The sequence below is a fragment of the Vanessa atalanta genome, chromosome 20 (assembly GCF_905147765.1).
Source record: "Vanessa atalanta chromosome 20, ilVanAtal1.2, whole genome shotgun sequence".
In the NCBI taxonomy this organism is placed as follows: domain Eukaryota; kingdom Metazoa; phylum Arthropoda; class Insecta; order Lepidoptera; family Nymphalidae; genus Vanessa; species Vanessa atalanta.
Window position 1 is genome coordinate 7962346 of NC_061890.1, and position 24885 is coordinate 7987230.

The window sequence follows — 24885 nt, forward strand, 5'->3', positions numbered from 1 at the left end:
GTTAGATCTCTCGTTATCTCACTAATGGTAATCGAAATCTTAATTATGTAATTATATATGTATATTACACATATCTTTGCAAAACATGATTATATACAGTATATTCTTACTTATTAATTGGCAAATTTCTACTAGCAGTTCGAACAACGCCGGTGAAAGAAACATACCGGCATCATGATTATTTTCTAAAGATGTTGTTTATAATAATTAGTAGAATGTTCTTAAATGAAATAGCCTCGAGGTGATCTTTTCATTTTCGAGGTGTATTGTCATCTAAATTTCATTTGTTTTATAATATTATCCTTTAAAACACTACCACACAAAAGTACCTTAACATTTATTCAAACTTAACATTTTAAGTTTTTAAACGTATTATCTGGTCAAATTAAAAAAGAATATGAATAACCATCATCGGTCTCATACCACTAATTTGGGCATCGGAGAAGTATTTCAGTTGAATTCGGCAGACTTTTACTGCCGGCCGTCTGTCGGACGCCAGTACTCCCTGGGAATGTTTTACTGGTGCGAATTGGGTCCCCAGCATAATAAGAGGATTTGAGATGTTTACGCGCTCGATTTATGATTGTTGATATTGGAAGGCACTATTTAATTTTGCTATAATCACACGACTTATACAAACTTAAGAAATATAAGAATGAAATGAAGTCCTGTTGATTCTGTCTGTTTAATAATTATTAGTTATTATTTACAATTTAAATACTTGTTTATTTTTTCAATTAAGAGGTTCAGTAACTGTATTAAATACTTTTTTGTGAATAATATGTTGTAACACATGTTTCTTTTTTTTAAAATAAATCTCATACATTTCAAGCCTCTTTCTTGTGAACGAAAGCCTCTGAGGATCTGATTATTTTAGGATTCAATTTCATTTTTTATTGTATTGCATACTGTATGTGTACTTTTGACATCCTCAAGTTTACTGGGAGAGATTGGTAAGGCCATTTGTAAAATATGAGAGTATATTTTATGTAATATATTCAAATAAAGATTTAAATAAGTGTATTCCAAAGGCACGTTGAACTGTAGAATATTTGTAGATATATATTGAATTTGACGAAATGTAATGAAAAAAAAACCTTATTTTGAGAGAGTTGCAAGCTTTAACAATAAACTTTAATATTATACTGAAAATATGAGTATTTCTGTGAAACGAAATGGGAGCAACTTTAGTCATTTGCGAAATTCGGAGATATGATCGTATTTGCGTAGACCAAATATATAACGTTTGCATAAATTTCGAATACGCTCAAGTTTATCTAATTGCCTCTAAGTAATATTCAGATATCATGATTGGTGAAAATAGACAAGAGAAGACAATTTTCCAAAGCAATCTGTGTAAAATATTTTGAAGAAAATGACTTATACTTCTCGGTATACGACATTACGACAAGTTGTTGTCTTTAGCTAATAACTAGTAATTATTATTAATCGCTATAAATTTAAGATATGGACGTTATTAATATAGAAACAGTAATGAGAGTATATCGGGAGATAATTCCATAATATAGTGATAAGGGAAACTTTGCCAATTAATATAAAACGAAATACGACTCACTGATTAATCACAAAATCTCAGAAACTATAACACCTACAAACATGAAATTTGGCAAGTATAGGCATCCGGAATTTACGAATCTCCACCCCTAAGGGGATAAAACGGGTGGTGGAAGTTAGTGTGTAGTAAAGCCGCATGTTAATCCGCAGTTAGATTTAAATATTACACAAGGCACGATTACATAGATGATATAAAACCTTGCATTTGTAGATTTCCAAACAGGGTATATATTTATAAGTGTAATTGTATTAGCTCTGGTAGGTACCACCCACTCATCAGATATTTTAGCGTCAAACAGCTATTCTTAGTACTGTTGTGCTCCGGTTTGGAGCGAAGGATTGAGTGAGCAAATCTAACTAAATGCACAAGGGACTTAAGAAGTTAGTTTTCAAAGGTTTGTGCGCTTATGTTGGTGTTGTTGTGAAATAGTTAACATTTCTTACAGCGCTAATGTCTATGAGCGGTGGTGACCACTTACTATAAGGGCCACCATTTGCTCGTCTTCTATTCTTTTTCTTCTTTTGAGGTTATAACTATGGGTGGGTAAACCACTTCGTTACGTAACGCGTTACGGCGCCAGTCAGTCTGATTTCGCTTATACATAAGGCAGTGATCAGTTTAAGTTACCACTTCTATCAGACGTTCCGAGAGGCACATGTTTTTTTTACACTCTTACCAAAACTTAAAAAAAAAAGTTCTGGCGATTCGTTTCTGTTGAAGAATTAATATAATCCAGTAAAATAACGTGAAATAAAAGCCTACACGGTTAAATTATATTTTGGTTTTGAATAATTTGCACACGTAATGTAAAATTATATTCGTATGTTGTTACAAATGTATTATAATTTTCCACTCTAAAGCCCTTTTAAAGTATCAGCTCTGTGTCGGCTTCAGTAACACATTTAAGTTAATGAATTTGATTGAAAAGTCAATATAGGGAAGGGGTCTAAAAAAAGCGAAAATTGGCAAGAGGTCGACGGCATAAAAAGTTTGGAGAAGTTAATTGGATCGGTAGATCAGTTTAAAAGACGGTCAAACGAACACTTTCATCAACAATTGATTTTATTTACCTTTCAACGCCATTATTTTTAAAAGACAGATTTGTGCGATGTCATCACAAATAAATATTTCAAATATTAAGTACTTTGTTAATTATTAAATAATTCTGTGGCTTAGTGCTAAAAGGACCAAGGTCAATGACCCTATCTTTTAGCAATTAGAACAAAAACAATAATTTGAAGTCGGTTGTTTTATATAATATAATGTAACATATACCTGTTTGTGACTAGTGATGCTAATCCCATGCTGATATATTTACTTAATATTTTTTAAATGTTTTTGTTTCGAAACGTACTTGGGCCCTTTTGCCTCAGAAACTGGAACATAAACCAACGTCGCTGAATAACGCCCAATTTTATAGAATAAATATTTAATTTGAGCAATTGATTTATCTTAATAAAAAAGGTAGCGGGGATAAGTAAGTAAAGAAAGTAAATTACGGGATTTTATTGTAAAAACATTTCTTTTACGATAAAAGCGGTGAGTACCGAATACCTTTACGGGTTGCTATAAAGATAGCGTTGCTACAAAGGATTTTAATTACAGGCATTTATTTTATATTTTATTAGTTTATTTCTGCATATTTTTATTGATTCGTAACAACGTTAAATTATGATGGAATTATTTTAATTAGGTATGTTTTATTTTCAATTAGTTATATATAATTATTGCATGATGATAATATCATGGAGAGATTTTATGTAGAGGTGAGCTCTGAAACTAATGATACAATTCTGGAAAAATAAAACACTGGTTGAAAGCAACATTATTCCTGAGTGCTCCAGGGTATAAATTATATTGGTATCATATAATTTTCTTTATTTATTCTACAAGCGACTTAGGTCGCTAATTACTTGTAGGGTATTAAATACATGAACACAATTATATTTTTATGTTATATATATTTTTTAAATATATTGTGTTAATGTTTAAAAAAAACTGTCAATACAAAGGTAAATATTCAATCCTATTGAATATTTGTATTGTATTTCACTCCTGGGTCTGCCTACTCTCTTCTTAAGGAGGCTAAAAGCTTGTTCCGATTCGTTGCTCGAGTGGAGGTTGAGATACATTAGACTGAATTTTATCCGTCACAAGCAGATTTTAGATAGATATTTTTCTTACCGCCGAGCACGAAATAAAATATGATCAATAAATGGTCTAGAACAAAGTCGCTGTCTGCCGTTGTCTGTATTTTCACTTACTTCTTTTAACTAAACCACTCAATAGGTTTTGATAAGGTTTTCATTAATAGAAAGAGCGATAATCGAGGTAGATTTTGATATAGAATTATAGATTTTAATATGTAATTTTTATATATTTTGTACAAAATGGTTTTGGTCCAAATTCATGTATTTTTAAAAAATCCTACAGATAAGCTCTCAATAATATACCTTCTAATTAACACTCAGAATAACTATTTTTAAGCATTACAAATAAACTAAAAGTATAGGTTATTAGCGAACAATTTCAGAGATATCACCGATTCCAAATTACGTGCAATAAAAAAAAATTGAAAGACAGATGGTTGGATAACTGGCTGTAACAATATGATATAAAACGTCGACTCTGCCAGTTAAAATTACCCGAGCTTAAACTTAAGCCCTGGACAAATTTTGATCAATGTTTCACAATAAAATTACGACTCAAACAAGTTTTTTATATTATCATTTCTCATTTATGAGATATTTATACGAACTAATAAATAAATAAACGTTATAAAATAAATATACGCAGATTTGTTTTGCTAAGCGCTTCCGATTTTCTGCACACTACTGCAATTTATTAATACCTACAGAAATTACATACAAATAAACTCAATGGTATTTGACTGATTTAAATCCATGTTTTCTATCAATTTATTTATTTTTTATCTGTATCTCTACAACCATGTCGTACCTTTTGTGTATTTAATCTGTATCGATGTTTTTTTTAGCCTTTAGTTAAATTTCAGCAGGTTTTTGATGAAAATGTAGTATTTATAGCATAAAGTTTTATCTATTGTGAATGTCTTGTCTTGTCTTATGCAAGTAAATGAAACGTAATATTAATAAATAATCTAAAAAATTTCTATTCCTCGGGGAGGACTCTCCAATTAAGAAAAATTGCAAATATTAAATTAGTATATTATGTACGTTTGATGACGATGTTTTTAGTACAAAAATGAATTATAAACACAAAAACGGAGTACGTTGAACTAAGAAAGCTAAACTGAGATTTACAGCCATGGATCTCAGTGTATATAATAAACATTATGACTAACATAATGTCGAAGCATTTTGTCATTCTAGATAATTAGGGGATTATTATGGATCACTACATTATTATTCCAGTCGCTTCCATGAAATTATATTAAAAATCAATAAATTTTCGTGTCGATTCATTTCATTGTGATAATATTAGTTTTATTATTTCGACTATCGTGATTTCTCTAATGGTTATTAATAGATTTGCGTAAAATATTCAATGAAAGCACTGTTTAAATTTTAATACTGCTAATTTACCCTAATTATAATTTATTTAGTTCGGGCATTTCGTCTGCTGTACAATGCATGATACAGTAATTGCATTATATATGTAAATCAGTTGTTGTAGATTACTAATCAATCTACAAATCATCAAATCTGATTTTCATCCAGTGAGTAATAATTTATCTTTTTTTTTTTAATGTCGTAGCTTTACACGAACTTTACATGGATATAAGTTACAGTAAGTCGACAGAAAATCGTGTAAGAACGCCCTAGGGCGCCATATTGAAATGGACCTTTTTAAAAAAAAATATTGAATACCTATTCTATTAAATAATTATACCTGTAACTTGTTATATAATTACATATATCACAGTACTCTGTAACGTTTCGGAAAGTGAAATTGATAGCACGGAAATTAACCTATCCAGTATCCTCTATCATATGTCATCATTGTCATCCGTCTCTACAGAAACGCAATTCGTAAATGACGAGAGAGACAAAAGGCAAAACCTATTGTTGGGTATGCTGGTAGTGAGAGTAATTACAGATACAAGATACAAAGCCATTATTATCTTAGATCTCAGGGTTGTGCATTAGCATTATACATAAGAATTGTTCACTAACCAAGTAATATACTTGGCTGTCACTTTCCTGTAAATAATCGATTTCAAATCGATTTAAAAAAAAAACTTTCATGAAATAAGCTTTATTAGGTTTTACAAGAAAATAACATAGCTGGATCTGAATATTCGATAATACATCGATAATATTAAAATTATAAGTACATTTTTTTTATATGGGTTCCAAAACCAAATTTTCCCAAAACTTCTGTTTTGGCCTTTTGAATTTTTACATTTTTCTATACACCGAGAGTGTTGCGGTTTCAGCCCTCAATTATTCTGCCAATGTCAATGTTAATAATAATTGTATTTTGGGGTCATTGTATGCTTTTCCGTTCCTTTTTGTTTCGGTAGACTGTTGTGTAGACATCTCATTATTATAAGAAGGCATATTATTCGATACAAGATTATATTGATGATAAAAAAGCGTGGAGTTAATGCTTGTTGACTTTCAGGCAGGAGACATAACATACATGTATAATTGTATTTAACTAACATGACTGTATTTTTAGATGTTGAATAAGAGTAACTACTGAGTTCCGGTTCTTCTCGGTAGAATCTACATTCCGAACTGGTGGTAGCTTTACTTTAAATAGTTTGTTAAATGACGATTCAAAAGCGCTTGTAAAAGCCTACTTGAATAAAGTATATTTTGATTTTGATTTTATAATATAGTGTGTCATTTTTTTCTTTCTTTCTTTTTAAATATATTTTTTCTGCAGCTATGTGTGTCACAAATATATTTCAATTTAAAGATTCTTTTAAATATTTTAATCAATACGCAGCCGAGATTATATGTTTATAAAAGATTACTAAGATTTTATAGAGCGAATAAATCATAATATTGCCATAGTTTGCACAGTATTATTTAACCTGAAGCTCTAAAACCCAATCTGTAAGAACTGAATCAGCAGCTTTTATTGAACTGTACTTACAACGATTTACCTACAAGTAGCAATTTCGTATTTACGTTAGATTTCTGCCGTAATTAAAACAAAGCAAACAGGAAGCGGACGTGAGCTCAGAGATAGTGAACGATGTCGCAAGGTCGTCACATACTGAAACAACCTCGCTTTTATTTTTAGAAAACAAACTCTTCGATCCCTATTCTGAATTATCCTTAAGCCATGACCCTTCTTAACAGATTTTAAAACATGTTTTTTTTTCATTAGCTTTCATTAAATTATTGTATAAAAATAATACGTCACAAAAATATAATATACCACACATTATAATATTGTAGGGTAAGGTAATGTTCAGAAGAATCCAATAGTTCAACGGTATAAGAGTCTGGTAATTTGTCTGTCTGTCGCTTAAACGGGGTAGGTAAAATGGTTATTTAGTAATTTCTTGTGAACAGGCAAGGCAGGCAATACCTATAATTATTTTTAAATAAAAACTATTCCATAGAAAGAGTCAGGCGTCGCGTCTATATCAAATATGACAATGTATCTATTTCGACAAAGACATTTTACTACTTTTTACTGATTTGGTATATACTTAACAGTTATTAAGTATTAAAAGTCTAAGGTTATATACGACTTCTCGAAGAACTAATAAATCCATTAATGTATTAGTAACATTAACTTTTAACTGTTGGTTCAAAAATTTGATAACTGTTGGTTATCAAATTCGCTTCGAAATTATAACAATTTATTTCAAGGAAACGTAGTATATTTTTTACGTTTCGCTTTTTAAAATGTAATTAAATCCTTTTTTAAATCCTAAAGTTAAACAAGTTTGATTAAAAAAGTTTGTGTAAATAATTTCAAAGGTAATGATTATTACAGTTCTTTCCGTTCCTGTGGCTTCAAAAGGGAAATTATTAATTATTTGTCTACTCTTTGCTATACTAATTACTTTTGTTAAATAACCGTATAAAAGAGTTCCTAACTACTCAGCTTTTTATCAGTTCTTCCGGTTAAATCCACATTCCGAACCGGTTTTGGATTCAATCATTAGTTCGTTGTAATAATTTGTTATAACAAAACAGGCTTTTATTAAATATCAGAAAAAAATAATATTTCATACAGTAGTTTATATAGCAAACAATTGTGCAAATTTTCAGCTCAACCGACTGAGTGCAATATTGTTTTTTTTTTCAGTCTACATACTTGAATTAAAAGTATATTTTAATTAAACTTTTGGTTTAAATTAAAATAAACTTCATAACGTTTCGTAATAAATAAAAAGTTATGAAAAATTTATTTTATTCGGTTATAATTAATTAAATAATAAAATACCTTTTTCACATTGACAAACTAGTGCTTATTGGTGAGATATTTTGTTACATTGAGCCATTTCACTAAAACAATATATTTATTGTATTATTAAAAAAAAATCTAAATATAAATTATTTTTCACATTTAAAAAGTAAATACATAAAACGTCATATTCAAAGACGCGGGTTAAATAACATGCGAACTAAGGTAAGTAAATTTTACAGGCTGTCCTTATAAACTATATATTTCCCATACAGCACGTGGCAATGGTCTACATATGATATCATAATAATATATTATACGTATAAATTAAGCAGTATGCTTCACTGTAGTATTAAAAATTAAATAAAAAATAACGCTCTTCAAATTTAAAATAATATATTTTATTAAAATACCATGGCATAATTTTAAAAATGAATTAATGTACAAAATATGTCAAGCGTCTATAAAGAATTACCATACAAACAAATAGACTGGAAAACAAAAACATAACTAATATATTTATTGCAACTTCATAAATAACTAAAAATACTTACTTTGCTCGTAAAGAAAGTTGACGATCATTAGGACACACATATTTATTGGCTTTACTTTGATAGTTCATAGCGCACTTGAATTTAAAAAAAATGAAAAATAAAGAGAATAGTTTGATTTTCGCGGGCGAAAGGAGTCGTTCCGCGCGCTCCTGCCTGTTGATTTCATCCAACTGTTGCTTCGCGCGTGGCGACGACTAATAATCGATATTTTAACAACGTTCATGAAAACAGAAATACATTAAGCGCCTTCTGTCATCCCTTATCAGCTGGAACAATTAATATTTTGTATTTTCAAGTACCTACGTTGGCAATAAGACTTTCATAATTAATTAATAAAAATCTAAATTTTGATTATAACGCTTATATTATTATTTTAAATTGAGAATACATTAAAAATGTGTTTATATATTTCCCTATTGGTGATGTAGGCATAGATTTTTTAATTTTAAAAACATTGAATTTACAATATCAATATATTAATAACTAAAAAGTGGAATGGGTTACAAATTAATTGCCCAAGGGTTATAAATTGGCAGAAGCTTAAATAATGACACCGTTGAGCTAAAAATATGTGTATCTTATCGTTTTTCATTTAATATTAATAAATTTATAATCGTCTGTTAAACGTAATAAACAAATTGTATAATAATTAATATGGGTATCGATTATTTTTTGCAACAACCAAACGCTCAAATTGTATTATGTACTAATGCGATCGGTGAGGATTTAGGGAGAAAAGTTACTGGATATAACTCGGTTTTTTATTTTCACACTTCCTTGTTGTAGTGTAAAACTAAAACGTTGCCATCACTATTTATATCTGGATATGGCATATTAAAATTGCAATTATTTGTTAGGTAACATTACATTAAACACAATAAACTATTATCCGACAAATATATAACCAGTTGTTATAGATAGATAACAATCTAAAGTAATACTACAATATTTCTATTTCTCAAGCAATAACTAATTGTTGGAAATTATTTAGGTATGTGTATCCGAACGCACAGCCTGAAATAATAATCTCTCTTCCATGATAGGGAAGTGAAAGCCACAATACCGATAAAAGAAAAACCGAGGAACTTAAATATGAAATTTGGGGGAATCGAAGCGAGATTCGTTATAAATTCATGACAATCGAATCTGAAACGATTAACAATAATACATTTTGAAAGAAGATGTAGATCTGAAATTTGGAAGAGGCATCCAAATTTTTTTTTAAAGGTAGGTCTTAAAATACAAAAATTATACTCATATTTTTTACATCTCGTTCATTTTTATTTGAACGATTATTTATTTTAAAATTAAAAAACAATATAATTTCAGCTTGAGTATTGGATATAAATAATATTGATAAAACTGTTTATTACTTACTATCATTGCTGATAATTGTTGTTATTGTTCTTTATGATTTAAAAATAATAAATCGTAACACGTTATTTCTATCCCGATTAAAATATATACCTAACAATATTACATAATTATCGTTAAAGAAAACGATACACAGAATAACTAATATCGATTTTAGCTCTCGATGTTTAACACAAATCAAACCCGAGTGACTCGATTAATCGGTAGAAGTGTCAATTGACAATTGACATTCTTGAATTCAGTAATAATGGCGCACTTGCGAAAGGTGGAGACCTTTCTGTAAAGTTAGTTTATTTGGTGAGGTGGAGTGAAAACAAGGTGATTTTAATGCCGTACCGCAGGCGCTTCTCCGCGAAAATGCCAGACTTCGACGACGAGGTGACCGTTGTTGATGTGTACGATTTGGCGTCGGATATTGGAAAGGAATGTGAAATAATTATCGAGAAATACGGCCCTGAAGCCGTAACAGCTCTGCTGCCGAAGGTGATAAATGCGCTTGAACTATTAGAAAATTTGGCTGTACGTAATGAGAAGGAAAATCAGGCTCTGCACGAATTAACAGCAAAGATATCACAATTAGAAAATGATAAGATCGAGAAGGCTGAGTACAGGCAACGTTTCGAAAAGGTAAGTGTTAGAGGTCTTTGTTATTTGGCGATTAAACGAGTACGTGCAAAAACACGAAACGTTTGCTAAAATTTCGACATCTACGAACGCATTGACTTGCACTTACAACAGTAGTTTTGGTTGATGGGTATTGCACGACACTGACATCACTTATTATCACTTACGCCAGTATGCTAATTACTTGTCAAATTTTATGTTTTAATTCTGTTTACGAATGAAACTTTAAAACAAAAAGTTAATAAAAAAAACTTTTAAACATTATGATCATATTGTTGATAATTGTCTTGTAATATAAATGTAATAAAAAAAGTATAATTAGTAAATATATTAAAGGATTGCTCAGATAATATACCCAATTTTATATTTTTAATACACTGCATTAACAATACATTCAAAACATTGTATGAACAATGAATGCAATGAAAATTTAAAAAAAAATACATTTTAGTTCTCTAAATAAAACAAGTGTTATTTTAGTATTTAAAACATATAATAATACCATTTCATAAAATACCATAGACTTGACATGTATCAAATATTTTTGTATCAGATAAAGTACAAAATGTATACTCAATTGAATAATTGGATTGAATATACTTATGTTGCATGCAATGCTCTATTCATTCTTGATTGAAGCTCGTTCAAATGTGGTATTTTTCTCTACAACAATTGCAAAATGTTTTAATTGATTTGCATAGTAAAATAAAGTCAAAATTTTGAAAAATATCAATGATTAACTGATAAAATATTATTCCTTATTCACTGCAGTATTATAATTTATTAATGAATTTTGATTATTAATGTATAAAGACACAAAGACAAGACCGACATTGTGAGTAATACTGTAAATGTCCCTCAGGAGGTCACACGACTCTGCTCCTCTTGTGGAGAATATTTGGAGTGTGGTTTCCACTATTACGTATATATGTAAAAATTTAATTTTACATATGCAAATTTCTTCATTATATTTTCCGAGACTGAGTTATAAGCACTAATTGTGCTTGTCCAGATTTAAACATACAATCTTCACTAAAGTTCCACATGTTTCTTTCTCTTGGGCCATCTCAGCACTCTCATAGTTAATCTAAATGTTTCTCATAGTTAATCTAAATTTTTTTTCTGCCCACATAACAATGAGAGCACATCATTACAACTTGCCATTACTATTACAACATTATCTAATGGTTTCTTAATGATGTGCAAGAAAAAGTAGAAAATTTATGACAAAATTATTATATCAGATGTTTAAAATATTACATAAATATAACATTACTATAAAAAATTAGATTATATTGTCATCAAAATGATAAGAGTTTGCAGAATTTCAGCTCAATGACTGAGTTTAAACAGGCTTGAAACGAAATTGTAAGATTTGATTCACACACGTGAACAGGTAAAATTAAAAACTTATGAATTATTATTCAATTATTTGTGTCTTTGATACTCTATATATCCTAAAATACAGTTTTATTTTATAAAACTATAATTCAGTAACAAATTTTTATATCATTTATAGTTTAATATCAATATTGCCTTTATCTTGAATAATAATCATAAAAATATAATGTATGCAGGGGAAATATATTATAGCATATGTAATTACATTATTAATATGTCACAAACATAATTATATCCACTATATATCCTTACTATGTAAAAATACATTTACTTATATATTCCTTAACATATCAATATGTTCTATAATTAGGAAAACTAAATTGAATCCATATATAATAGAAATATGAGGAGCTTGCCCTACTTTCATGCTTCAAAGTAGAAATGTTTCAACACATAGATGGCTTATATGAGATTTAGAGATGGAGATAGGCTAATTATGAAAACCAAATGTGTTACATCACAAGAGAACTCTGTGGTAAAATGTAGTAAAAACAAAAATTGAAACAGTTTCAAATTTCCCCACATATTAAAGTCTAGAGCTTGAAATAGAACTAAAATCATTATTGAAATGAGGAAAACATTTTAATTTGCATGTTTCCATTCTTTTTAGTTATATATTTTGTATTAGTATTTCCAATACTTGTAATTGTTAACTCGTAAGCTAGCCAACAAAATTATTATTATTAATAATTGTTTATGCCTTTTATGGGCAAAGATTCACCAATGTCACGTTCAATGGAAAATACAGTGGAGATTAACGATGCAGTCGAAGTTACAGGCTTAATTTAATTTTGAAGGCAAAATAGTAGTATATTCTATAAAATATATTATCAAAATCGGTCCAGCCATTAAAAAGTTCAGTGATTAAGTACATGTCTTATCACAAATGTCAAATAACATAGTAATATAAAACAATGAACTGGGACTTAAAATAGTATATAATGAGATGTTATGATTTAAGTACAATGCGTTAATTTGATATGTTTTGTACCTTGACCAACATAATCGTAATGTTTAACATTAGCAGGATTTGTGTTGTTATTAAATGCTAAATGTTTGCAATACATTTTCTGATATCGGTGTAGGAAATTTCTTATTTTGTGTAGTGATGGCTCACAAAATATTTCAAGGGTATAATTTAAGAATTAGGTCTTTATTATTATATATATTTTCATTAATGTAATAAATATGTAATTGAATAGGGATTAATGTAAAAAAAGAGGCTAGTGGCCAGAAAAACTACACCCGGCTTAGAAAAGAAAATACTGCAACTTGAAAGAATGGGTGAAAGAATCCCAGGGAATACTTAATTTAAATATCCATATCATGTGCAGTAAGTTTTTATTTCTGGATTGTTTTTGCTTTTTATATCGAATGAGATCAACCTTCGTAAACAAGACAATGTGTGGCTGAGTTATCCTTATCAGAGGGATATATAGATAGATGCAAGATCGATAAGATAGATAGATACATAGGATATTGATTACAAGTTCTTCCTGCATTTTATCTGTTTGTGTTTGACTTACACAGTCAGATTTTTACATAATTTAGAAAAAAAATTACAGATTTTTGGTAACAATATAATAAAATGTAATGTATATAGTACACTGTTTATAAAAAAAAATGTTTCGTATAATTTTCTAGTTAAAGAGGTGTGCATGTTCTCAGAAATACTAGAACTTGTATTGTTTGTTATCACAAACATTTGATTCTGATTTAACTCATTGAAGGTAAATTGTGCTTATCAGTATGTATTGTTTAACTGTTATGTTTGCAGAACTGTATTTGTAATTTGTGAATAAAAATAGCTTTACTACTAATATTTACTCGCTAATCATCTAGAACTAGTTAATACTTGTTCTATTGAGTAAGGAATATGTTGATTGTCTAACAAAATATTTTTTTTATATATTTAAAACCAAGTATACAAATTACAACTTAAATTATATGCTGTCTAACTTAAACACTGTGTGTTGTACTAAAATATAAAGAATATTACATAAAATTTAATATATCGAACTAAAAATAAAAATAAAAATAAGATAAAAGATAAAACACATAGTATTAGGGTTAAGTTGATAAAGAAAGGGTTTATTAGATGTCTTTCCCTTGATTAATTTACATTTACAACTCTAGGGAAAATATATAAACATGGTACCATTGAAATGAGAGTGTTTTTTAGAGATTTCAACCGGAACTCTTTAGTTCTTACCAATAAGTCCATTGCAATTGGGCTTGTTCAACTTTTCTCATTGAGACTTGGGAAAAGCAAATGTTATATTGGTCAATATTTTGTATGGTGTATTTTTTATAATTTATATCATGTCTGTATAGTTTTATTTAAGTTTTTTATTATTTTCTTTGCACATTTTTTAAACTTTCAACTATAATATTAAATATCGGAGCAGTCGAGAACGCCATTTTATCGCAAGTCCATAGTGAATATCATAGATTTGTCAAGCTCTCGACCAATGATATCGCGTCAATTTGCTGTCAAATGTTGTTTATTTGGTCTTTCTCCTCTTATGGTTGCAATAAAGTATACACAATATATAAACTTATTATCATAAAACATTTTTTTCTTATTTTAAAACATTTTCTTTCTAAATAGCCTTAAATCTTGCTGTTTTTAATTATATGTAAAATTCTTTAAAAAGTCTTGCAAACTGCATTTTTTTAAGTGAATCAAAAAGAGTACCGTAGTTATTGCTATGGTATTTTAAAAAACAACTCACTAGAAAATTTATATGCTTGAGAATGTTTTGTTTAATAAGGTATGTTTAATTGTTATATTCTGTCATATAAGTTAATTATGTATATTGGCGTCACGACTGTAGAAGATGACGAACCGATTATCTCATAAAGTTACTAATGGCTTTTTTTAATTGGACAAATATATTTCATTAAAGTATTTACAACAGAAACCCTTGTATATTCAAATCACGGTGACATCTTGATTTTATGTCGACAAATAATTAACAATATAATTGATTATAATAAGTACAACCAGTATAGAGCCTTATACCAGTATAGGTCTTCATGTTTCCAAAGATTTAGCCAATTATTGACGTAATATCATTGGCCGAGAACTTGAATATTCTATATTATTCAATTATGGATTCGCGAAAAATGGCGAAGTTTTTATCGGTAGGTGGAAGTAAACTTAAAGTGGATATGAGTGGTTAAGTGGAATACTGCCTTATAATTCGATTATATTTCGAGTCCTACGATGGAATAGGCAATAATTATGTTGTATAATCTTTTAAATTAAAAAAACTTTTATGACTTTGTACGTAACATAATATTCCAACTCTAATTTCACCCACTTCCGGACTTCCGATTAATTTGAAATTGACATATATATATATACACACACACACATATATATATATACTAACACAGTTTTATGCGCTGTTACAATGAATGCATGTAACGGAATGTTGCAATTGGAGTGTCACCTACTTCCGGACTTCCATATAAATTTAAGTTTTACACGTATTTAGCGCAAGTGTAAAAAAGTCATGTTGATAGAAAAATACATAAATAATAAATAAATATGTTAAAACGCTTTAAAAAATATGAAAGCTTTTATGACCTAAAATGTAAACATAACTTAAATATAAATATGTAAAATAAAAAAAAAAAATTTTACAAATATTTTTTTTTATTCAAATATTTACAATACCTAATCAACTACTTTAAAGTCGGTGATCAATTTATCTTTTGACGATATCATGTATTTATGTAACCGTATTATTTCACTGCTTAAATTTTCGATATCCAACTCCAAAAAAGATTATAGTTTTTATCAACTATTTGGGTATTTTTATTTAAATTCGCGTATAAATTGTGTGTGAATAAAATATTACAATTGAATTTTAAACCATTTTCAACCAACACAATTGCTGATTTTTTTTTATACAGCCAGTGCTAGTGATCATACAGACTGGCATAAATATTAGTCGTGTTGATACCACAGATAATAAAAGCGTAGGTATTAAAAAAGTAATAAGTTATTCGTTATTCCTTTTGAATTTCGTCTTCCTAACAAACTTAAAAATTTACATTTTAACTTTAAAGAAGTAAGTTATTATCTCAATACACTAAACATTATAAACTTTATTTGTTTATCAAAATAAAAACAGGTCATTGACCTCTGTCGAATTAATACCTATCATGAAATCGTGTGAATGTTATCAATGCCTAAAGATAACTCCTTGTGGTTGTGAATTTGAATTTATTTTCATTTTTATTTTTTTAGGAAATTGAAGCGATTGAAGAACAATGGCGTACGGAATCGGCCGAGCTGGTTACGGCTGTAGCACGCCTGCAGGATGAAAACAAGCGCTTGAGGCGTACTATAAACTCGCCTGCGGATGGTGAGTCATTGAAAACAGCTCTTTAAGCTTCATTATCACGGACAATTGACGAATTATTAAAACAAGTGCATTAATTTATTAAATAATTTAATGCATCATTAGTTTTTTATACTAATATTATAAATGTGAAAGCAACTTTTGTCTATCTGTCCCTCTTTCACGGCCAAACCTCTGAATTGAAAAAAAACTCTTTTTCCTAGGTAATTATATACTCCTTTTATACGTCATAAAGACGGTAGTTAACTAATCGTTATTCAGGCGGTTCAACCTAGATTAATAGTTGTCTAATAACACTTAGTCTGTGGCGCCATAATTTCCGAGTTACCGTATGAACCGAACATGAATGGCTACACTAACTGCCACAGTGACAGTTCAAATATCGTTCGCTAAATATAGCCTAGTTTAATAGGAATAATGGATTTGTTCGTCCATAGTCGCACAAGTACTTGATAGGGTGTAAGTCTGTCTGGGATACCACCATCGTTTATTCTACCGAGAAATAGCACTCTTTAGTATCGTTCTATTTAGTTTTGAGGTGAGTTACACTACAATAACAGCCTGTAAATTTCCCACTGCTGGGCCTCCTCTCCCTTTGAGGAGAGGGTTTGGTTGGATACACATGTGGCAGAATTTCCTTGAAATTAGACACATGCAGGTCTCCTCACGATGTTTTCCTTCACCGCCGATCACGAGATGAATTATAACCACAAATTAAGTACATGAAAATTCAGTGGTGCTTGCCTGGGTTTGAAACCGAAATCATCGGTTAAGATGTACGCGTTCCAACCACTGGGCCATCTCGGCACTTTGAGGTGAGTGAGCCTAGGTGAGCACTAGGATTTAACAGCTTAGTTCTCAAGGTTGGTGGCGTATTACCGATGGCATATTTAATCACCAAATCTTGTAACATTTCGATAGACTCAAGAATTCGATCTATTTTGATTTAATTAGTTTTATAACTTGATATGATAAAATTTATTTTTTTAATTAGGTTCTAGCGCTCCACCGTCACCGGCACGGGAACACGACCAAGAGGTGCTTTCGCGACTGAGCAGTACTGCTGAGAAACAGAGAGCCACTCTCCGTCATCAGGAACTTCAGCTGCAAGAGAAACAGCAACTCATTGATAGCGTAAGTAACATACATATATATTTATAATTAACTATGTTCCGTTTTGGAAGGGGAAGATGTATGTTGTAGTGTTCGTTATCATATGATTATTTATAAAATTTACTGTTCCAAACGTGAACATTCCAAAGGCGATAAAATCACGTCACCAACGGTTGACGCACCGTAATCTTGCCTCGTAATATAAAAAAATATATATTTTGTTTTTAAAGTTACCTAATTAGATTTGGGTAATTAAATAAATATGCATAAGCTGTAGGTCAGCTAAAAATTTGATTTGATCTGATTTGATATTCGTATCTGTGGAAAGCCTTCTGTTGACGTTTTACAAAGCTTACGTACAAAGTTTTTGTGCGTTTATTATAGTTTCGTCATCGTTTTCTTAGAAAGGCAACGTTGACGGAACCTATAATTATACAATATAAAAAAGTACATAGTATAACGTCAGTCTCCTACGTTCGTCCTGAAAATCAATATCATAACGTGGAACATCCATACCGATAAAAAAAAATATAATACAAAACTTACTTGGTAATATTAGTGAAGTAATGTTATATTTATAACTTTCTGTCTCAAAAGTTCAATGAACTCTTTAAATTTAAATTGTCTAGTTCTCTGCTTCTATGATTAAATGCATCCGATTATTTTGGTTTCTTTTACATAATTAAAAATAAAACAAAGCTGGGTACAAGAATTTTACTCGTTCAAATCTAATGGAAACGAATTTTGCTATTGTAGATTTTATGTTTGATTATGTCTTCCCCGTTAAGTATCTCTCTCAGTTCATTTATCAGCGGAGGTCTTACTTTTACTTTTTAGAAAGAGTATAATTTATGTGCAAATTTATTTCTAGTTGCGTAATATAACCTCGTTATTGTGACGGTAACTTTTACCCGCTGACCCGAGTAGATGTTATATTTTCCTTATATATTCCCGAAGGATATCCAAATGAGTACCATTTCAGCGTAGTAACTTAAGCATTAAAGCCAAAAAAAACATCTTACTTTTAATTCAGCTGTTTCTGAAGATGTTACAATGGAATGCGTTCAAACATACTTGTTTGCGTATGCGCAACGCGCCGTGCGATCTTCGTGTCGAACCTTTAAAGTCTCTAATGTCTTTATAATTATAATTCATCTCGTGCTCTAGGGAAATTCTGCCACATGCGTAATGGAACATTTGCGCAGCGTAGTGGAATATGCTCCAACCTCCTCAAACGGAGACGAGAGACAAAGCCTAGCAGTATGCTTTATACAGGCTGTTGTTTTTGAGTTAGTTTTCGAGTAAGTTTTGACGTTGGATTGACGTAAGATATATGTAGCTGAATTGTTAAAAAAAGTCACTACTCATTTCCTTGTTGATTAACTTCGATATATATCTCATTCCGAATAGATATCAGATTCAGTTGAATCACTATTTGCAGTATCATTCTTTGTTTGGGTTCTTTATTACCTAAACTGCAGTGACTAACTGCGATTATACATTTTTTGCATTATTTTCCCTAATGTTTCTACAGAGTTGCAATCGTCGAGGTAACGATGACTTTGGAAAAATAAGTCGTGAGATTAAAATTCCAATATATATGTACATAATATTAAATTATAAATGCGAAAGTAGATCTGTCTGTTCGTTGCTCTTTCACATCAACTGCTTCGAATTTGATGAATTTAGGTATCAAGCAAGCTTGAACTCCAGGTAAGGATATACTTTTTTTGCCTAATCCCTGACGGCAAACCTCTAAAACGTGAGCGAAACAGAAGGCGATAACTTGTACAATATAAAATGGATTAATACGGGGCAAGGATTAAAGCTTATCTCTTCGTATTAAACAAAGTCGCTTCTCGCCGTCTGTAGGCTTAGATCTTTCAAACTACGCCACGATTTTTAATGCGGCTTTAATTAAAAACCGAGCGATTCAAGGGGAAAGGTTTACATGGATATATATTATTATAGAAAAGAAAAGTGAATTTCATATTTCCTAGCTGGAAAAAAAACAAGAATTTTAGTCCAGTCATTATATACATACATTCCGGGAAATGCAATTGAACTGATAAGGCTGATTTTTGGATATGTTCATCAACAATCACCATCAACGTTAAGTTAAAAATGCATATACCATGCAGGACCTAAATTGTAGGACGTAAATGAAGCAACAAAAAAGTATCTTATCACAATCCTCGTATCACAACGTACATCCGATAAATCGCAAATATATTCAACCCCTTTTTTCAAGATGGCGGCGAACGCACATAGGATATAGAGGTCGACAATTTCTAATCTCCTCCTACAACATAACCAAAAATCAGCCATGTCGGTTCATTTTCATTGCCGAATGTAATTTGATTGGACTTTTTTCTTCAACTTATACGTTGTATCTACGTCCCTTTTGTGCAGCCAGAAAGGGTAGCTAGTGTTATATATAATGTATAAATACCGAGAAATTATAAAGGTTATTATAATATAAAAGGAATTTGCAGTCCTAATTTTACAATCTTAACTTGTGGCTACCATCGTATCATCAGGATTCATAAACTTCGCATTCGACCTCAGTGTCCCTTCGCCTATTTTTAGCAACGATAAGGGCTCGGAACAGCAAATGTCACGTAAATCAAATATAATGTTACGAACTGACATTTCCAATAAAACAAGTCACGATGATCTCATTGTGTATTACATCACCTAAAGCTGTTACTATAACCTGACAAAATTACACGTGACCTAAAACTTTACGGCCCCTTTATGTTGTTAAACTAGAGCTCATAAGATCAAATAACCTTTATACTTGTAAGGATTCTCTGTAAACATTTCTAATGTTAACAGTGAAAGTCTGTGGTAATGTTTTATTTTTTATTTGTTCTTTTTAAATCTACATCATTTAATTATGTGCTATAGCTCGGGATTATGATGAACGAAATCCGCGACTATTTAAAGTTAGATTAAAAAAATGATACTGGATGGTACTGTCGAAAGGATTAGATAAGATTCAGGGTTTCTGGAAGAGATCTCTTGTTAGAGATAAGTTATCCCTTTGTACACATTTTTCATTTATATAATTTTCTGTACACTCTGTTGGTACATAAATAAATAAATAAAAGTGTGCAATATTTCTTTATTAAAATCAGTTTAATGATTTGCTCTACACATCTATACTAATATTATAAACGCAAAAGTAACTGTCAGTTTGTCTGTCGCTCTTTCACGACCAAAACACTGAACCGAATTTGATGAAATTTGACATGAAGCATGCTTGAACCCCGAAGGAAGGAGTTTTTTTTCGCCTAATACCTCACGACCAACCCGTAAAATGCGGGCCACATCTGGTACAGGATAAGTTAAATAAAAACTCCCCTGTATCAATGTTTTTCAGTCCAATAACTCTCAAAGTAATGCATCGTTCAAAACGATTTAATTGCAATATTTAAGAACGTTTTTGTGATTGGAGAATATAGTTTAATAAGAGTGTAATTATACATTGTTCGGTTAGCGGTTGTTTTGTTTGCAAGTTTTAAAATATTTATAAATTTCAATATAAATTCAATTCGATTCGATTCGATGACTGTAAATATTTTTTTTGCCCAATTTCCGACCGATCTGACAGTTACTTTAATTGTACTGATACAAAATTTCATGTAATTTAATTGGTGGATAAGTGTATTGAATATCTTGCCTTTCTTTCCTATAGAATCATATATTACGAACCAGTGGTAGTAAAATTGTTTAGTGGTGGGTTTGTGCAAGTTCGTCTGGGAAGCTACCTCCCAGTTATCAGATTTTCTACCGTCAAACAGTAATACTAAGTATTGCTGTGTTTCCAGTTTGAAGGCTAAAGATCCAGCGTAACTACAGACACAAGGGACATATAATCTTAGCTCCGAAGGTTGGTGGCGCATCGACGATACGACGAGTAAATATTTCTTACTGCACCAATGTCTATGCGTGTGTCTGTTTTTAACGCTGTGCATGGTTTTGTGAGATTTTTTGGCTTTTATATTTTTTAATAATTTAAAGTACGAGTGAGCGCGAAGCTCTTTTTCTAAGCACTTTTCTTCAAAAAAAAACAGCCCTATTTTGTTATCGAAACTTAAGTATTGCCATTTATTTCTGACACATGTTTGTTTTATTTTGTTATATTGAACAGTTTCTCAGATCTTGTGACATTATAATGTAAGTATAAAAAAAAATAAGTGTAAAAATACGTTTTACTCATAAACGTCTCATCTCTCTTTCTAACATAACATTTAATGACATTCGAAAAAGACACAATATTGTTCGACTAATCACGCCCTAAACACAATTTACAGGTAAAGCCGTAAACTTTTATATTTGTTTACGACAAAGTCTTAAACGAGGTACGGGCTGTAAAATAGGACCATACCATTCTAAACCTAAAAATGAGTTGTCGTAACTAAAATAATTATGGTTAATGTATGAATCACCACGTAAGCGTCTTCACTAGCCGTGTGGTGGGGGGGGGGGGGTTCTCAATTACATTTGGTGTCAGGCAGACGCTCCGCCATAAATGTCAGCCAAATTATTTTTCCGACCTAATAAATGAGATTTGAGTAACAAGTATCCATACTTCCATACAATTTTTTACATTTATAATATAAGTAGAATTTTCGTTATGTTTTAAATTTTAATATTTAAATAGCATCGAGCATTATACAACGCAGCCCTGAAACGAACCAAATATACGAATACGAAAGCATACGAACTTCGAAGTACGTGTATCGAGTAAGTTCCCTGAGTGAAACATGTTTTAGAAGCTTTTTATTTTTATGCTGCGAATTGACTCCTACACTCTTGGCCTATAAAGGGTTGAATTCAAATTTTATTGCGTGGCTTTATGAAAATAGTGTCAACGATGGAAGCGATATAAACAAAGTTTTTAGCTGATTTTTTTGCATAATGACCGCTTGAATGGTTTAAGTGTTGGTGCTCGGATAAACAATGGGTTTTTGAAACAAAATAAAATGTCGACGTTTGATTATTTTTTTATTTAGAATACGTAATTATTACGTACAAAAATGTTTTACTCATTAACGAGAAATATTTATTATGTTATTAAATACTAGTTTCCTTCCGCGACTTCGACGGCAGGGTGGGGGGAAGTACTTTTATGGGTATGGTTTTTTAATAAGTGGTAAACCAGCATGAGGCGCAATGATGGAAAGCGACTACCATTGCTCATAGACATATACAACGACGTTGTCTCTAAGGAATGAGTGGGTTCTTTAGTTGGTGGTTCCAAAGTCGTATCGGTTTGGTAAAACCGCCGTCAAAAACTGGTTGACTTGCATTAAAAAGCTGATGTTTAGGTGGTTCTGATGAAACCTGGAATGCCGAAGTCTGTCTTTGTTCAGTACCCTTAATAATGTGTGTGTATAATTTAATTTTCATTTATAATATTAGTTCGGATAGGTTTATGTTCGTAGAAGAAAAACAGTCAGGGTCAAAGACGTTATCAGTACAATGTGACGCGACGTGAAGACCAGTCGTCGGGACGGGGATGTACTGATAGTTTTTAAATGGTAGTCTGGCATTCGGCCAAGAGTCTCATGTACCCCGTTTAGGGTGAGGGAGGCATGTAAGCATTTTAACAGCCATAAAAAAGGCATATCGTTCATATCGACTTTCACGAACATGTCTCGAATATCGAAGCCCCCAATTTAACACTTATGTTTCGATGTCAATTCTCACCCCGTATTCGATGATCCGTCTGGCAACTCTATCTGTAGAACTTTGTAAACTAAGCACATTTGTCTAAGAATTATTAAGTATCGAAATGAAAACAATAAACTTTATTTAAAAGGGGGTTTTCGAGCAAAATCAGAATTTTCAATTCAAAGTTAATAATAGAGTATTGTATGTTTTGGTAAATCCATAAAATAATATATATCTGGTCTCTCTCTAACAATATCGGCCACGTGAGAAATACATAGAAAATTTGTTCGTTAGCTCCCAGGCCAGGGGTATTTATTATCCAAATTATGAACAAGTTCATCCCACCTTTATTACTATTTGCTACTATGTGGCCCATGCCTGCCAAAATATTGCCGAACGCTGATTTAGAGCATTTACAAGGTTTATCTTAATAATTAAAATCTCTGAGCAGGATTTTTATTTATCAAAAGAAAATATAGAACTAAATTATTTACTTAAATGATAGTTTATTATTAATGATTTTTTTTTCCTAAATATTGTGTAAGCAATTTTGCGGCTAAAGGGCAAAATTAAGTTGCCATTTTTAATTTAGACGAGGAGTAGCAGTAGCAGTCGGTAGTTATCCAGTTTTTGTAGTAGGTGGAAAGTCTTCTTTTGACTAACCATTTTTTGGAAAAGCCTTTGTTTTGAATTAATTTTAGTTTTGTTATATTATTTATTTTTAATAATTTTCTCTTTTTATTAATTTAGTAACAAATTAAGAATAAAGATAAAATTAGGCGTCGAAATATGAAGATGAAATAATATATTTGATTACAAAATGCCTTTCACTTGAAATCGAAGACTTCTCAATGTCACGGTTAATGTACGAGATGAATTTAATAGAATAGAGGAAGCATGCAATCAATTTACACCAGTTCATTTTTAATTAAATTAAAAAAAAAAGATATATATATCGAAGGGGTGGTAGACGATGATATCCGAAATGTAAGTCTATTCGTTCACGTTTGTAATATACCTCTTTTCGATATTCCATCAACTATGACACTTTTGGCTGTCACGTTTGCTATACGTCATACTGGTGTTGCCAGCATGTACGATAAAAAATAAATAAATCCTAATTAAACTTTTTGATGTTTCGACATATATATTAATAAGTAAGGCTCGTAGTGCCGCCCAAATAATCGCTTCGACCGTAGGTTCTGCAAAAAATTTCAAGGCTAAGTTTATATAACTTATAAGTATCTTTTTTTAGAATTTTTCACGTAATTTACGGTGTTAATACAAAAATATAGAACAATTTTCAACTCTTTGCAAAATAATATAAGCGTGACACTATTTGTTTTCTATTCTGACCGGACTAATACACTGTACGGGACTACATATGTAAGTAATAAAAAAGTTTCGTATTAGGATTCGTTGATATTCATACCAGATACATGAATACTGGTTTACTTTCAGTCAGGGTATATACAACTGTGTATTTCAAATGTTGGAAAAGTGAGTTTCTTACAGGTTCTTCTCGGTAGAATCTACATTTCGAATTGATGGTAGCTCGTCGTGTAATACAATTCTGTAAAGGGTAATTTTTGATTTGATTATTATGACAACATTTTTTGATTGATGAAATAGAGAATTACTGAGTTTCTTATCGATTCTTTTTGGACGAATTTAAATTTCGAATTTGTGCCAAGAAATAAACCCAAGCCAATGAGATAGGCGATCGCGTGTTTTTTTTTTAATGTATATACTACAAGGTATTGATGCATTAGGCGGCAACGTTGAACACATTTAACCCATCAAAGTTAACACGAAATTCATTGAGACATTT

The 24885-nt window shown here is 30.6% G+C and overlaps 2 protein-coding genes across 2 annotated transcripts in view; one reads left to right on the forward strand and one right to left on the reverse strand.

Annotated features, from left to right (window-relative positions):
- The window catches only part of LOC125072159 (rabphilin-3A), a 56841-nt gene extending 48207 nt beyond the window's left edge, over positions 1 to 8634 (reverse strand). Inside the window, exon 1 of the mRNA XM_047682695.1 lies at positions 8485 to 8634. Within this exon, the coding sequence (XP_047538651.1) occupies positions 8485 to 8552 (68 nt within the window). The 5' untranslated portion in view covers positions 8553 to 8634. The remainder of the gene's footprint in view (positions 1 to 8484) is intronic.
- Positions 8635 to 10113: 1479 nt separating this feature from the next.
- The window catches only part of LOC125072160 (RILP-like protein homolog), a 32395-nt gene continuing 17623 nt past the window's right edge, over positions 10114 to 24885 (forward strand). Inside the window, exons 1-3 of the mRNA XM_047682696.1 lie at positions 10114 to 10485; positions 16145 to 16262; positions 17254 to 17393. Of these exons, the coding sequence (XP_047538652.1) occupies positions 10186 to 10485; positions 16145 to 16262; positions 17254 to 17393 (558 nt within the window). The 5' untranslated portion in view covers positions 10114 to 10185. The remainder of the gene's footprint in view (positions 10486 to 16144; positions 16263 to 17253; positions 17394 to 24885) is intronic.